Below are 13,386 nucleotides of genomic sequence, written 5' to 3'. Positions count from 1 at the left end.
CAGCCCCTGCCCCGGGGGCGGGGGGGATGGAGCTGGCTGGGCTGCTGCTGGACGAGGAGGGCACATTCTCCCTCAGCGGGTTCCAGGAGTTCACGGTGAGTGCCCTCGCGGTCCCCGGCGTGGTGCCCGGTGTCCCCGGCCCAACCTGTTTCTAGCCAAGCGCCTCGGCAAGCTTCTGGGGCACTTCCTCCTTACACCCTGGCCCCGAAGAGCCTTGTGTGACCGCAGACCCCGGCCCCTGGGATGAGCTCTTGGGGGTCCTGCTGGGCCTGTCATAAATTGGATTGAGGTGGAGAGCTCAGTATGGGGAGCGCTCAGGGCTTTTCTCACATTCCCCCCGTCTGCCCTGCAGTTCCTGCCCAGACACCAGCAGCTGAGCGAGAGGGTGCGGAAGCGGCTCTATTATGGCTGGGACAAAGACTGCAGCCTGGATAATCTCTCCAGCCCTGTGGCAGGGGGGTTACTGGGGGTCCCCAGATGGGAATGCTGAGTCAAGGGGATTGGAAGTAGCCCAGGGGCTGAGACCAACAAGTCACCCGTTCCCTCCCCAGTGCCAAATCCCACCCCTGCCCAGCCTTCTTTGCTGTGTGCAGCACAGTGGGCAGGGTGCCAGAGCCTCATGGTTCCTGCTGTCTGTTTTATTTCCCTGTCTGGCATACTGCTGCATTTTTGGCACCTTGCTAGTGTGTAGAGGCCTTTAGGTTGCTTGCAAATTCCTTGGCAGCGAGGTCTGTGTTCCTGACGAGAGGTGTCTTGCACAACTTCTTGTGCTCTGCAAGGTGCTGGGGAGTTTGTTTAACTTGTAGTTGTGAGCTCCAAGGGGGCAAGTTCCTGCTGTGTGTTTGTCCCTTTTTTTTTTCCTCTTGAATCAGCAGTGTTTTTGGGGAGCAGAAGGAGCAGCTGGGTTGAGGTTGAGGTACAAGTGACAGTGGAGAGGAGCGGTCAAGGGCAAGCAGTGGTTTGCTGGAGGGCCTTCTCAGTGGGGTTGCATTAGTTGTTCCATTAGCTGTGTGCTGACACAGCTTGTAGGGGGGATTGAGTGGGTGGGGAAGCGTGCTTGCATTCAGAACTCTTGTCATATATTTGGGGAAATGGTCTGAAGTTGCCAAGAGGCTCCACGTGACTTATCTCAGTGAGGAGGGGGATGCTGGGCTTGTGTTGATGGAGCAGGGCCAGTCTGGGCAGCTGGCCGTGTGGGCACTGCTGGGAGTCACAAGTTCTGACATGGGCAGTGCAAGGGAAGCGCGTGGCTCCTCGCTGGGGCTGGTGCCACACCTGGGTGCAAGATGGGACTGTTCCACAGGACGCTACCAGAGTTGAAAGTTCAAAGGGCACATTCATGAAAGAAGACTCGGTTGAGGACTATTAACTGTAAAGACTGCCTCACACCCAGGAAATGCCTCGGCTTCAGCAGCTGGGGGCAGAAGAAACGTGCAGAGAATATTGCTGTGAGCTTATCTGCTCTTACAGCCTTCCTTCACCAGCTGCTATCAGCCGCTGTCAAAAAACGGCACCTAAGGGCTGTGACATCTGTCTTGGTACAGCTGTGCCGTTGCCACATGGCGAGTTTATGGCACTGCTCTTCAAATGAGATAAAGGCAATTGTAGTGTGAGTCCAGGGTAGCAGGAGGAGCTGGAAAAGGTCTTTGGCTTGGGGGGCAGTCGCAGGAGGCAGTGTGAGACTGGCTGAGGAGAGAGGTTGAAAAGTTTATTCCTTCTGGAAAGGAAGAACCATAACCACACTCAGCATGCCACACCTGTGAGATGGTGACAGTGATCAAGCTGTTCTCCCTGACCTCTAGAGCAGGGTACACTGTCATGGGTTGGATTTGTGGGCTGAAGAATTAGGTTTCATGTTGGAACAGAGCCTTGAGGGCCTGCTATACTTTCCATCCCTCAGGGCATCGCTGCTGCCCCTGTGGTGGCTGGTGTGGTGGCACAAGGGGGGCAGAGCAGGGCAGAGAGAGAGCAGCAGCAGCAGCAGTACAAGAGGCTGGGAGCTGCCAGTGGGTGGCTGGAGCTCTGTCTGCGTGGCTGTGGATCCCAGCAGTGGTGTGGCTTGAATGACCTGGGGAGGTCCTGTAGAGCAGTGTGTTTCTGAGCTTGGTGTCTGCTGTTAGGCAAATAACTTCTGTGGGACTGCAGCTGTTCACTTAGTTGCTGAAGAGACGTGGAAAGGAGGGATGTGGAGAGAAGAGGTTGTATGGTGATGCTTCTCCTCTGGGAGCTGCAAATGGGAGGCTGCTGGGATGAGCTCTACTTTCGACTCTGTCAGCCAAGGGCTCAGCAGCAAAATGGAGCTGGAGCTGCCTATCAGACACCTCTTGCCAAGCACCAGACTGTAGTGCTGTTTGGGATGCTCCCAGCTGGTCCTATCGCATTGAGAAGTGAGACGGGAGCTGCTGAAGCCATCTGTCAGCATCCATCAGTGTCTGGCCTTTCAGTTCTTGAATGCTGAGGCACATCCGAAGGTGGAGGGTAAACGGGCTGAGATGGGGAGCTGCAGTTATTGCTGCTTCTGTGCCTTGTTAGTGCCTTTGGGCTCCTGCGCACATGAATACATTATCAATCATCATTTTGGGGGCACTGGGGCTGAGGTGGGGGAAGAAGCTGGTCAGTGCTGACCAGCTCTGGAGGAGGAGGATGCTGGCTGGAGGGGAGAAAAGGACTGGGAAGATCTGGTGTTGACATCAGGTCCTAGAAAGCACCTGAAAGGGCTGCTCGTGGTGTAAGGGTAGGGTGTTAGCTTCTTTGTGCAGCTGACTGCTGGTAACTCCCCATGACGCAGACATGCTAATCTGGATCTGGCACTGCCGCTGGGCCTTGGACACTCACATCCTCTTCCTGCTTTGGTCTGGTTCTCCTGCCTATTTGTTTGTTACTCCCTCATCCCTGACTTCTGATAAGGCCTGTCCTACATTCATAATTTACATTAAACTTGAGAGGCTGAGCAAACATCAAGACTTAATGGGCTTGTGGGGGGAAAGGGAAGGGTGAGGGTTTACTGTGCCATACAGGGCTATAAGCCCTTTTGCTGCTTTTCTGTCCTAGATATTGCTGTGGAGTTGCTGCAGAAAGTGGCTCCCAGCCCTATCCGCAGACTCCAGAAGAAATACGTGTCTCATGTATCTCGGTAAGAAGCAAAATCTGTCCCTTCATGTCCTATGTCAGTACTGGGAGCTGTGGCCTCACCCATTACTCACTGCTGTCCCCTGGGCCAGCGCTGCCTTTGTGCTTAGGCCTGATTAGTGTCAAAGAGGAGCTGGGGGCAGGTGGCAAGGCCAGCAGGCACAGTGGCTTGCTCACACAGCCAGGCCTGCTTGAGGTTGGTCCTGATTTCTGGGGTGCAGGGGTGCTCTTGTTACCGTGAGTCTGTACTGGGTGGATCTGCAGCTCGCTGGGCAGCCAGGTCTGAACCCTGGCTCTGCTCTCAGCAGCCAAACCCTTGCTGCCCAAGTACCTGGCCGCAGGCAGGGCTGCTTAGTTCGGAGCTGGCTGTGCTCGGGAACAGGAGCCAGGGCTTTCTGTTCTCCATCCTGCATCCCCTGTGCTTTCTCTTGCTGCATGTCAGGACAGCTGGCGAGGCTGGGATGTATCTAGCTGTCTGTTTACTGAACCTCCCCACTACCTATGTGGGGAGAGAGCAGCCAAGTTGTGCCGTGGTGACTGGCATGTTTGTAGCATGCAAATAACCTTCAGGTTGCCTCTTGCTTTGTCCCATAGGGAAGCTTGCATCTCGCCCTGCTCCATGATGCTGGCACTGGTTTACATTGAGAGACTCCGGCACCGGAACCCTGAATACCTTCAGCAGATCTCATCTTCAGACCTCTTCCTGATCTCCATGGTGAGTGGTGTGGGCTGGGGGGTCACTGGGTTGATGGGAGGCCTGGAGGAGTGCAGGAGGGACTGAGATCCTTTCCTTTTTACTGCTTTTAGATGGTTGCTAGTAAGTACCTGTATGATGAGGGTGAGGAGGAGGAGGTGTTCAACGATGAGTGGGGAGCAGCAGGGAAGGTGGATGTCCAGACCATGAACACACTGGAGATGAACTTCCTGAGCGCCATTGTAAGTAGGGTGGTCACCGCGGCCAACTGTTTCACAGAGCAGGGGAAAGGAGGTGTTAAGAGGAGTCTGGATTTCTGCTTTTCCCTAACGTGAAGGAATGGAGGAGGAGGGGTCGGGGTGCTGGGTGGCCTGCCCTGACTGTGCTGACCTTTCACTGCTGTCCCCACAGGACTGGAGTCTCTACACAGACCCCCGGGAGCTGTTTGAAGTGCTGAGCTGGCTGGAAGGACGGTACGTGTGTGGGGTGGGGACAAGCTTTTCATCCACCCTGCAGCCCTGGCTCTACCCCTGCTAAGAGCTAGCCCTGCTACAGTGAAATAAGAGGTTGGGGTACCTGTGAGCCTTCGCTAGGCTCTGCAGCTACCTTCCATAGACCTTGGTCTTCTCCAAGCCTGCCTGGGCTGAAGTTTCTTTGATGGAGAAGGTCCATGCCACATCCACCATTCCCTTTTTTTCCTGCAGTGTGGCGGAAAAGCAGGGCATGTGGCGTGGCTGGTTCACCTACACAGATCTCTGTGTCCTCATGGAACAGTCCATGTGGCAGCATGTGCTGGGCCAGTTCTACCAGCAAGTGGTGAAGGTAAGGGCACGGGGCAGCAGCTACTTGCAAGAACGTGGGGCCCAGCAGGCCATCGGTTTAGAGCAGGACCCTCTTTTCCACTGGGAGTAGGAGCTTGGTTTATTCCCTGTTGAAAAGGGAACTAGTCTGAAGCAACTGGGTGCTGGCTGGGGATTTAAACAGGAACTGTAAGGTTTTAGCTGGGGCATTTTGGTTTGTGGTATTTAGGCTCTGCTTTGAACAGGCTATGTGCCCCCTGCTGTTAGCAGCGTGGCTGCCTGTGCTGGTGGTGCTGTTTGCCATTGCGGTTGCTGGGTTGATGCGTGGCCGTGCTGGATCACGGCTGGCTGGGTTTGGGAGAAGCTGCTGGAGGGTCTGGGCTAACCATCAGCTTCTCTGCAGCTGGCCTGCCTCCTGGGCGTGGTGTACCTGACTGGCTTTGCTGCTGTCTTTGCCTCTGTCACCGTGGTCCACCGGTCTGTGTGCATGAGGAGCATCAGTCCTGCAGCTCCCCGGCCTACGCTGTTCCCTGAGGAGGGCAGTTGCCAGCTGGAGGCCCAGCCAGCCCCTGACCAGCCCCAGCCCGAGCTGCCCGATGTCTCCCCAGCCAGCAGCACCCGTTGCGTGGGGGAGAACAAGACAACTGAGGAGCTGTGTCGTGGGGGTGTTACGGCGACTGCACTCTACCTGTGGGGCAGCGTCATGACGGCTCTGTCCTACCCAAAGGCGCCTGATCTAGCCCAGCACAGCAGCCCCCGGCAAGGCCCTTTCCGGAGAGTACCCACTGCCTGTGAGAGATCTAACCGTACCGCCCCTGCTGCAGCCCCTGGCCAGCCTGGCCCCTTCGGACTTGCCACGCTCCCGTCTCCTCCGCCGCTCCACTGCCATGCCTGCTCAGCCGGTGCAGGTCCCACATGGGATGGAGCACCCAACCGCAAGGACTGGCTGGACCCCCTGGGGCTGAGGCAGTGCTCCTTGCACACTGCCATGGATCTCAGTAGAATCAAGAGCTTCATTTTTCCCAGCTAGGAGCACGGGGCAGCAGCCCCTTTCCCCTTCCCTCCTAGTGTGGCACAACTCACTTCCTTGCACTTCTGGGACACCTGATCCCTGGGGCTGCATGGGGCTGGAGACCCCTGTGTTACTTCCAAAGCAGCATTTGTGTCTCCCCACCCAGGGCGGGGGTGTCCTTCACTTTGGGGGCTTCTGGGACAGGTTGGGGCAGAGTTGGTTTGCTGTTGGGGTGCTGGGGTGGGAACATACTAGCTGGAGGGTAGAAATAGGATGCCCTTGGGCTGGGGTGATAGGGCAAGGGGGGGTGTTGTACCTCTTCCTACAGTGAGTGGGTGGCCCTTGGTGGTGCTAGGCAGAGATGGTGTGTGGGATGTAGGACACTGGGGCAGTGACCCCAGTGAGTAGGCAGGGTACTCCAGGAGGAGGTGGTGTGTCTGGGTGAGGGGAGAGGAGATCGAAGGAGGGGGGAGTGAGCAGCCTGAGCTGGCTGACCGTAGCAGTAATGCCCCTTGGGGGCTGCCAGGCTACTTCTTGGGAGGCGCAAGGGTCACACCAAGAGGGCACCCTGTTGTGGTTGTGCTCCAGGGAAAGGTTGTGCCCCGCTGGGCTTGGAGGTGGTAAGGTGTGGTTAAGGCTGAGCTTCCTTATCCTGCTTGTGTTGGGTGCTTTGAAACTGGGGTGCTCTGTGACACCATTCCAAACCCCAGCTGCCTGTGGCTGCGAGGAAACGGTGCCTGACTGCTCCTCGGGGCGGGGAGATGGCACTTTGTCTTGCTCACCAGCCCAGCTCATTGTGCCCCTTCTTTTTACTGTGGATTTTACACCTGTTTTTCACTCTTTTGTAGATACAAATCTCTTCCAATAAACGTAGTTCTTGCTGTGTACCTGCCTTGTCCTGCTGAGCTGCTCAGTGCTGGCAGCACAAGTACCCCACTGTGGGGCCGAATCGATGGAGCTCTGCAGTGCTTCTTCTCTGAGCCGGTGTGCAAGGCAGATCCTAGAGCTAGCAAGTGAGCCCAGCAGCTGTGAGACCTGTCCTGCAGGGCTCAAGGGACCAGGCTATCTGGTGACAGAAGGGACATCGGGTCTGATGCCTGAGGAAGGCGGGTGTAGGGGTAGAGGATGTTCCCCATCCTTGGGAATGTGGGGAATGCATGGTCTCCACCGCTCTTTGCTCTACAAAATCTGTCCAGTTAATGAGTGAGCCCTCAGTGGCAAGGGCTTGGCAGGGTCACCGTTGTGGTTGCTGGCACAGCCACCTCTGCCCTGTGACAAAAACATGAGCATCCCCACCTTGCCAGCCAAGTGGGCAGCTTTTGTCCCTGGCATCTTTGTCCAGCAGCAGGATTTGGTGCGCTCCTCCTAGGATCATGGGGAATGTGGTTAGATCCCCATCAAAGACCCCCCTGGTGTAGGCACAGTGCTCACAGAGGGGAATGGCAGGACTTGAGGGGGGGCTGTGCAGCTTTTATTGGGGTCTGATGGTGAGGAAGGGCTGGACCAGGAGGGCAGGGGGGATGCTGTGCTGGGGAGGAACAAGCATGGACAGAGCACGCTGGAGCTGGAGGATGCTCTTGGTGGGGATGCTCCAAGCACATGAAGAAAGAGGTGTCTGTGCTGTGGCCCACTCAGTCCGTGCCCCATAAGGCAGGGATGGGACCTGGACTGTAGCGCGGAAACAGTGTCCAGTGCCCTGGCCATGGGTGGCTGTCACCTGGCCCTTGTGGTGACAACCCAGGGTGACACTTGAATTCCTGGCCACAAGGGCAGGTTACTCACCAACTCAAGTTAATGGCTAACCCTGGGGCAGCTCCTGCAGAAGGTGGAAGTTCAGCTGTGTGTGGGCTGTGAGGAGCCCTTTGGGGGAGTGGGAGCCTGCCCATCCCCTCCGCACCGTAAACCAGGAGCGGTGTGGGGAGACAGCAGCATGAATGGAGGCCACTGCAGAGCGCCTGGTGCCAGGAGCCCCATTCTCCCATCCTGCTCTCCGCAGAAGATGTGCTCCTGGATGCTGAGCTGTTGCTTAGCCCTTCAGGTAAGGGGTGGGGGGAAACACAGTGAGCAGTCAGATAGGGTGATGGGGAGAGGTTTGGGATCCTCACATGTGGCAGGGCAGGGGCTGCGTCCTGCCAGGCAAAGGGTGCTTGGGGCTCCAGGGTGTGCTGGGAGGGGAGCGGGCAGCTATGGGCACTACCTGGGAGGTGGGCATGTTTCCACCCAGAGGTGCTGGGCACAGGGGGCTGCAGCTCTGGGGGCTGCAGGGAGTCGTGACCACCCCGTTTCTTCCCCGCACAGCATCTGGCCGTGCAGGCCTCCTTGCTCTGCATCTTCCACCTCCTACTGCTGCCCACCCTGCCTGAGGAGCCACCCCAGGCCACCAGCGAGCTGCTGGCACGCAGCCTCTTTGCCTGTGGCATCTCCACGGTGCTGCAGACCACCCTGGGGAGCCGGTGAGCAAGGGGGATGAAGGGGATGCAGCCATCGCCAGAAGGAGGGTGACACTACAGGAGGGCATGTCTCTGCCCCCTCCAAGGCTGGGGCAGGACAGCCTTTGCTGGAGGTGGGAAGGGCATGAGGACCGGGTTTTCTATTGCCTGGTATACAGCCATACCCTCTCCACCATCACTGCATCCTCCTCTCTCACACGTCCCTCAAGCAAAACTGCTGTCCCCTAGCCCCTCGCTGCCTTGCTCCAGCATCACACACAGCTCCTCTGGGCCACCCGGTGCCTGGGCCACCCACATTCCACGTCGGGGCTGGCTGTGTGCTTTGGCAAAGCCCCTGACCTCTGCACGCATCTCATGTGCTGACACCTGGGATGTGCTAGGGCACATTTGGGATATGGGGTGCCTTCCTGCTGCTTCGGGGTTCCCACCTCCTCTATCTGGTATCCAGCCATCCCCTCCCCACCATCACTGCATCCTCCTCTCTCACACGTCCCTCAAGCAAAACTGCTGTCCCCTAGCCCCTCGCTGCCTTGCTCCAGCATCACACACAGCTCCTCTGGGCCACCCGGTGCCTGGGCCACCCACATTCCACGTCGGGGCTGGCTGTGTGCTTTGGCAAAGCCCCTGACCTCTGCACGCATCTCATGTGCTGACACCTGGGATGTGCTAGGGCACATTTGGGATATGGGGTGCCTTCCTGCTGCTTCGGGGTTCCCACCTCCTCTATATCTCACTCCTCCAGCAGCCAGAGCTTTGGGAGCCACCCTGTCCCCTCTTTCCTCCCTAATGTGGCCTTGCTGTCCCCTTCCCCAGGCTGCCGTTGGTTCAAATCCCATCCTTCGAGTACCTGGTCCCTGCCATGGTGCTGAGCTCCCACCTGTCCCTCAGCGCCAGCATGGACAGGAACGGTGAGCACAGCCCTGGAGCCTGCACCCCACGGGGCCTGGGTCGTGTCGGTGCCAGGGGAACGGCAATGATGAGGTGCGCGGGGTAGGGATGAAGGGTAGCAAGGGGTCCTGCCTGCTGGCCCCTCTGGTGATGGTGCACAGCACCCTACTCACCCCTGAGCACACCTGCAATGTGTCTGGGGCCACACCACAAGATTTGTGGCTTGTAATATGCCTGGGGCTGCATCCCTGGGGCATGATGGGGATGGGGATGCTGGCACACTCCAGCCAGCAGCCCCCGCGCTGCATATTCTTGGACCCAGCTCCAGGACACCCACATCCACGTGTATCAAATCCCTCCAAAATTCCCTTCCAGATACAACCGTGGCCAGCGCATGCCCTGCACCGCACTGTGCTGTCGCAGGGAGCCGGGCTGTCTCACTGCGAGAGGTGGGTGCTCCTGCACTGGGCTGGGGTCCCCGTCCTTCTGCTCCACAAGCAGCCCACTTGTCCCCTGCATCCCTGTGCCCCCAGTCTGTTTCCCAGCCCTCCTGGGGATTGCCACAAACGGGGCAGACCTAAAGGGATGTGTAAAGGCAATGGGGATCGTGGTGCATGTGGGTGCATAGGTTCTCCTGGGACTGGGGTGAGCGAAGCACGGGGAACAAGTGATGCTTCTGAGGCGGTGGGAGTGTGGCCATGGGGGATCGTTGGGCTGCTTGCTCTCTGTGTGACCTGCCCCATGGGGCCCATCCTTTCCTCCCACAGGTCTCTGGAGCCGTGCTGGTCTCTGGGCTGGTTCAGCTGGTGCTGGGAGTGTCTGGCACGTGTGGGTGGGCAGCCCAGCGCTGCGGGCCCATGGTCCTGGCCCCCAGCCTCTCCATCATCGGGCTGTCTGCATACAAGGAGGCCGCTTTCTTCTGCTCGACTAACTGGGGGGTAGCGCTGCTGTACGTGAGCCTGGGGCCGTGCTGGTGTGCAGCTCACACAGCTTCCCTTTGCCGTGGGGACAGGAACGGGGCATCCCCATGGTACATGGCACATGTTTGGGGCCCTGACGCTGCGTGGTGACCTGTGCTCTCTCTCCTAGGCTCATGTTCCTCACTGTCACCTTCTCCCAGCACTTGGGATCCTGTCGCCTGCCCTTCCATGGCTGGCCCCAGGCTCGGGGGGGCTTCACGGAGCCATCTGTCCCCCGCTGCGCACGTTCTGGGTACTGTGGCTTGTCTGCCCCTGCTCCCTCCGCTCAGCCCAAGCTTCTCTCCGAGCCTGGCTCCTTGGTGCGGGGTTAGGTGGGACCTGGTGGGCCTGGAGCAGAGCTGGGAGCAGAGGCAGGGGTGAGAAGTTCGGGTGAAGCTGGTGGAGCGCAGGGGACTTGTGCTCGAGGGTGTTGGAGCAGCAGAGCCTGGGATGCTTCTGCAGCTGTAAGAGCAGATGTGGCGTGGCTCCTTGGGAGAGGTGACAGGAGAAGGACCTGCTGTCTGGGGCACAGCAGATGGGGTGCTGGCCGCAACAGGCAGAGGAGGAGGGTCCCCTGACAAGGTCCCCCTTGCTGCCTTGCAGGTACTGCTTCCATTTGCTGGTGTCTGCATCATCTGTGCCATCCTCAGCCACCTCCACATCCCTTGGGAATCGCTGGACCTGGCCATGGCACAGCTGTCCTGGGCCAACAGTACCTTCCATGCCCCTTGGCTCCGTATTCCCTACGCAGGTGGGGGGTGGCAGGGCTGCGTGCAGCCATCTGCCTTCAGCTGGGGCCCCTGTCACCCATCCCCTCTCCCTCTGCTGCAGGTGACTGGGGCTGGCCACTGCTCACCCCCCGGGCGCTGACAGTGGGCATTGCCATGGCCATCGGTTGCAGTATGAACTCGGTGGGCTGCTACGTGCTGTGCGGGAGGCTGCTGCGAGCCCCCCGGCTACCCCCCCACGCCTGCAACCGGGGGCTCTGCGCGGAAGGGCTGGGTAGCCTCCTGGCAGGGCTACTGGGCACCCTGGGGGGCACTGCCGCCAGCATCGCCAATGCCTGCGCCATCGGCCTCACGCAGGTACGCCCGTGGAGGGGGGAGGAAGGCCGGCAAGGGATGGGGAGGCAATGGAGCAGGAGGTGTGGGGGACCAGTAGCACTTAGGCTGTCACTGAGCCAGCGCTGGGGAAGGCAAGTCTTTATGGCACTGTGGGAGAGACAGAGCGAGGGGTGATGTTCCCCATCTTCCTTTCTGCCAGACTGGTTCTCGCTTCTCGGTGCAAATAAGCGCGCTGGCATGTGTGGTGCTGGGCATGTCCCCGAGGCTGGCAGGGCTCCTCACCCGCATCCCGCTGGCAGTTCATGGTAGGTACCCTGCCCTTGCCCTGCACTGCGCTGCCCTCAGCCTGCCTGGCGCTGCCTGACTCCTGTCCCTCGCAGGGGGGGTGCTCTGCGTCACCTACGCCGTGGCCGTGGGCACGGGGATCTCCTACTTCCAGTACGCTGACATCGACTCGGGGAGGAACATCTTCATTGTCGGCTTTGCCATGTTCATGGCGCTGCTGGTGCCACGGTGGCTCGGCACGGCTCCGGCTCACCTGGCCACAGGTAGTGGGGACATTCCCTAGACAAGGCAAAGCCTGGGGCCCTGTGGCACGGTGACCACACACGTCTGAAGTCCTGGGAGGCTGGAGCAGCTCAGGGCAGCAGGCAGCTCCCTCTCCAACCCCTGGACCTGCTGCAGAATCTCCTGCCCCTTTTCCACTGCTGGGCTGGGATGTCCTGGGTGACTCTGGCACTGTCCCTGCAGGCTGGGTACCCCTGGACCTCATCTTCCTCTCCCTGCTCATGGTGCCTGTCTTCTTAACTGGCTTCTTGTCGTTTTTTCTGGAGAACACAGTCTCAGGTGAGGAGATGCAACGGCACGTCTGCCTGAGCCTGTGCTCTGAGAGCTGGATCTGGCCATGGGACCATCCCCAAACCACTCGCTCTGCCTCCAGGCAGCCCTGCTGGGGGTCCCAGCACTGGTGAGGGCAAGGATGGTGGAGCCGGAGAAAGGGGCTCCCATCTCACTGTCCACCACCCTGGTTCCAGGAACCCGGGAGGAGCGAGGGCTGCTCTCCGAGCTGGCACTGTGGAAAGATGGGACAGGCGATTGCCACCCCCATGGAGAGAGGGGCGAAGCCAGCCAGGTGTATGGGCTCCCTGCCAGGCTGAGGAACCTGCTGCCATCCACCTGCAAAACCTTCCCCTGCTGTTTCCTCTGCCCGGGCAGCGAGGAGGAGGAGAAAGAAGAGGAGGAGGGCAGCCGTGTTCCTGAGGAGGGGACTGCTGCCCCAGGGGAAGCGACACACCTGCTCCCCAAACCCGGCACGGCGGAGCTGCAGCTGGCCAGGAGGCCGAGCGAGATGGAGATGTCCGCATGACCCATGTTGGTCTGACCCCACGGCGTAGGGGCACCTCATGGGGGACCAGGGCTGTGCCCCCAAGGCAGCTTGCAAATCACTTTGCTCCTTGTTTCTGAATCCCACATGGACTGGAGGGACCTGCACTTCTACACTCCCGGCACCAACCTCATTTCCCTGCTTGGGAGCGAGCTATAAAAACCTTCAACCACCTTTGCCTTTTCCAGGTGTTCCTTTCCAGACAGGATTTGCTTGGGAGATGCCAGACACCCTTCCATGGTGCCTTGAGGACTGTGACCATGGAGGGTATGGCTACCTGGTGCCACTGCAGCTTTAGGTGCCCCTAAAGCCCACCAGCACCCTGTGGCTGTGGCTGGGGAAGGGCTCAGTGCCTTGGCCAGCCCCGAAGGGCTGTTGCCCCGGTATTTTCTCACCTGCTGGCACTGTGCTGGGGAACAGCTGGCTCTCCTACTGTCCCAGCTGTGCCCATGGCACTGGGTGTATACTAATGCACACCAGGATGCCCCAGGCTCGTGGTGCAGCTCAGCTCAGTTCACCAAATCAGTGACCCCTCTTTCACCTGCACCTCACCGCCTAACTGCCCCTCAAGTATTGCTCTTGCTGCTCAACCAGCCAGCAGCGCTTCTCTGGGCAGGAAAACATCGCCTTTGACCCCCCCATGATTAAGCTCAGTGCCTGGGTTGGTTTCCCGCTGCTGGCCGGTTACGCTGACTCCAGCGGAGTCTGCACTAGCCCTGCTGGCTGCTTCTCTGTTTAGAGCAGATCAGAGTCCGCGAGCAGAGCCCTGCGCTCCCCGTGCTGCCTCCACCAGTCTGAACCGGCCTGTGAAAGCCCAGCAGTGGGGTAGGAAGGGCTGGGGCTTTGCAGCCCTTGGGTGACGCAGCTGGTCCTGGGTGCAAGCTTGAAGGAAGGATGGACTTGGGTTGGGAGGACGATGGAGCCAGTCCATGGGAGCGATGTGCTTGGGCTGGATCACAGCTCCAGCTTGTGGCTGCCCCCTCTACCTGGTCCTGAGGAGTCCCCC

The 13,386-nt window shown here is 59.3% G+C and overlaps 2 protein-coding genes across 2 annotated transcripts; both read left to right on the top strand.

Moving 5' to 3' along the window:
- Window positions 1–26: 26 nt before the first annotated feature.
- Window positions 27–5,728, top strand: CNPPD1 (cyclin Pas1/PHO80 domain containing 1). Its single transcript, XM_009883820.1, has 8 exons — window positions 27–95; window positions 353–453; window positions 3,050–3,133; window positions 3,724–3,844; window positions 3,937–4,065; window positions 4,235–4,296; window positions 4,528–4,645; window positions 5,027–5,728. Exons 1-8 carry the CDS (start codon window positions 27–29, stop codon window positions 5,651–5,653), a joined length of 1,311 nt encoding a protein of 436 aa, XP_009882122.1. The 3' UTR covers window positions 5,654–5,728.
- A 1,837-nt stretch (window positions 5,729–7,565) lies between these two features.
- SLC23A3 (solute carrier family 23, member 3) lies at window positions 7,566–12,362 on the top strand. The gene is made up of 12 exons (XM_009884063.1): window positions 7,566–7,673; window positions 7,934–8,088; window positions 8,899–8,993; window positions 9,349–9,422; window positions 9,741–9,922; window positions 10,063–10,162; window positions 10,515–10,683; window positions 10,764–11,017; window positions 11,196–11,301; window positions 11,377–11,544; window positions 11,747–11,842; window positions 12,031–12,362. Exons 1-12 carry the CDS (start codon window positions 7,566–7,568, stop codon window positions 12,360–12,362), a joined length of 1,839 nt encoding a protein of 612 aa, XP_009882365.1.
- The last annotated feature ends 1,024 nt before the right edge of the window (window positions 12,363–13,386 follow it).

This window comes from Charadrius vociferus, unplaced genomic scaffold (assembly GCF_000708025.1).
Source record: "Charadrius vociferus isolate BGI_N301 unplaced genomic scaffold, ASM70802v2 scaffold1020, whole genome shotgun sequence".
Lineage (NCBI taxonomy): Eukaryota > Metazoa > Chordata > Aves > Charadriiformes > Charadriidae > Charadrius > Charadrius vociferus.
The sequence above is the reverse complement of the archived record's forward strand: the minus strand, read 5'-3'. Positions and strand labels throughout refer to the sequence as shown.

Bases quoted from the DNA above. Each gene is read 5' to 3' on its own strand.
- CNPPD1 (XM_009883820.1), top strand. From the start codon at position 27: ATGGAGCTGGCTGGGCTGCTGCTGGACGAGGAGGGCACATTCTCCCTC. The intron at 3,134-3,723 runs GTAAGAAGCAAA...TTTGTCCCATAG, and splicing joins TACGTGTCTCATGTATCTCG to GGAAGCTTGCATCTCGCCCT. The intron at 4,297-4,527 runs GTACGTGTGTGG...TTTTTCCTGCAG, and splicing joins CTGAGCTGGCTGGAAGGACG to TGTGGCGGAAAAGCAGGGCA.
- SLC23A3 (XM_009884063.1), top strand. From the start codon at position 7,566: ATGAATGGAGGCCACTGCAGAGCGCCTGGTGCCAGGAGCCCCATTCTC. The intron at 10,684-10,763 runs GTGGGGGGTGGC...CCTCTGCTGCAG, and splicing joins GCTCCGTATTCCCTACGCAG to GTGACTGGGGCTGGCCACTG. The intron at 11,018-11,195 runs GTACGCCCGTGG...CCTTTCTGCCAG, and splicing joins GCGCCATCGGCCTCACGCAG to ACTGGTTCTCGCTTCTCGGT.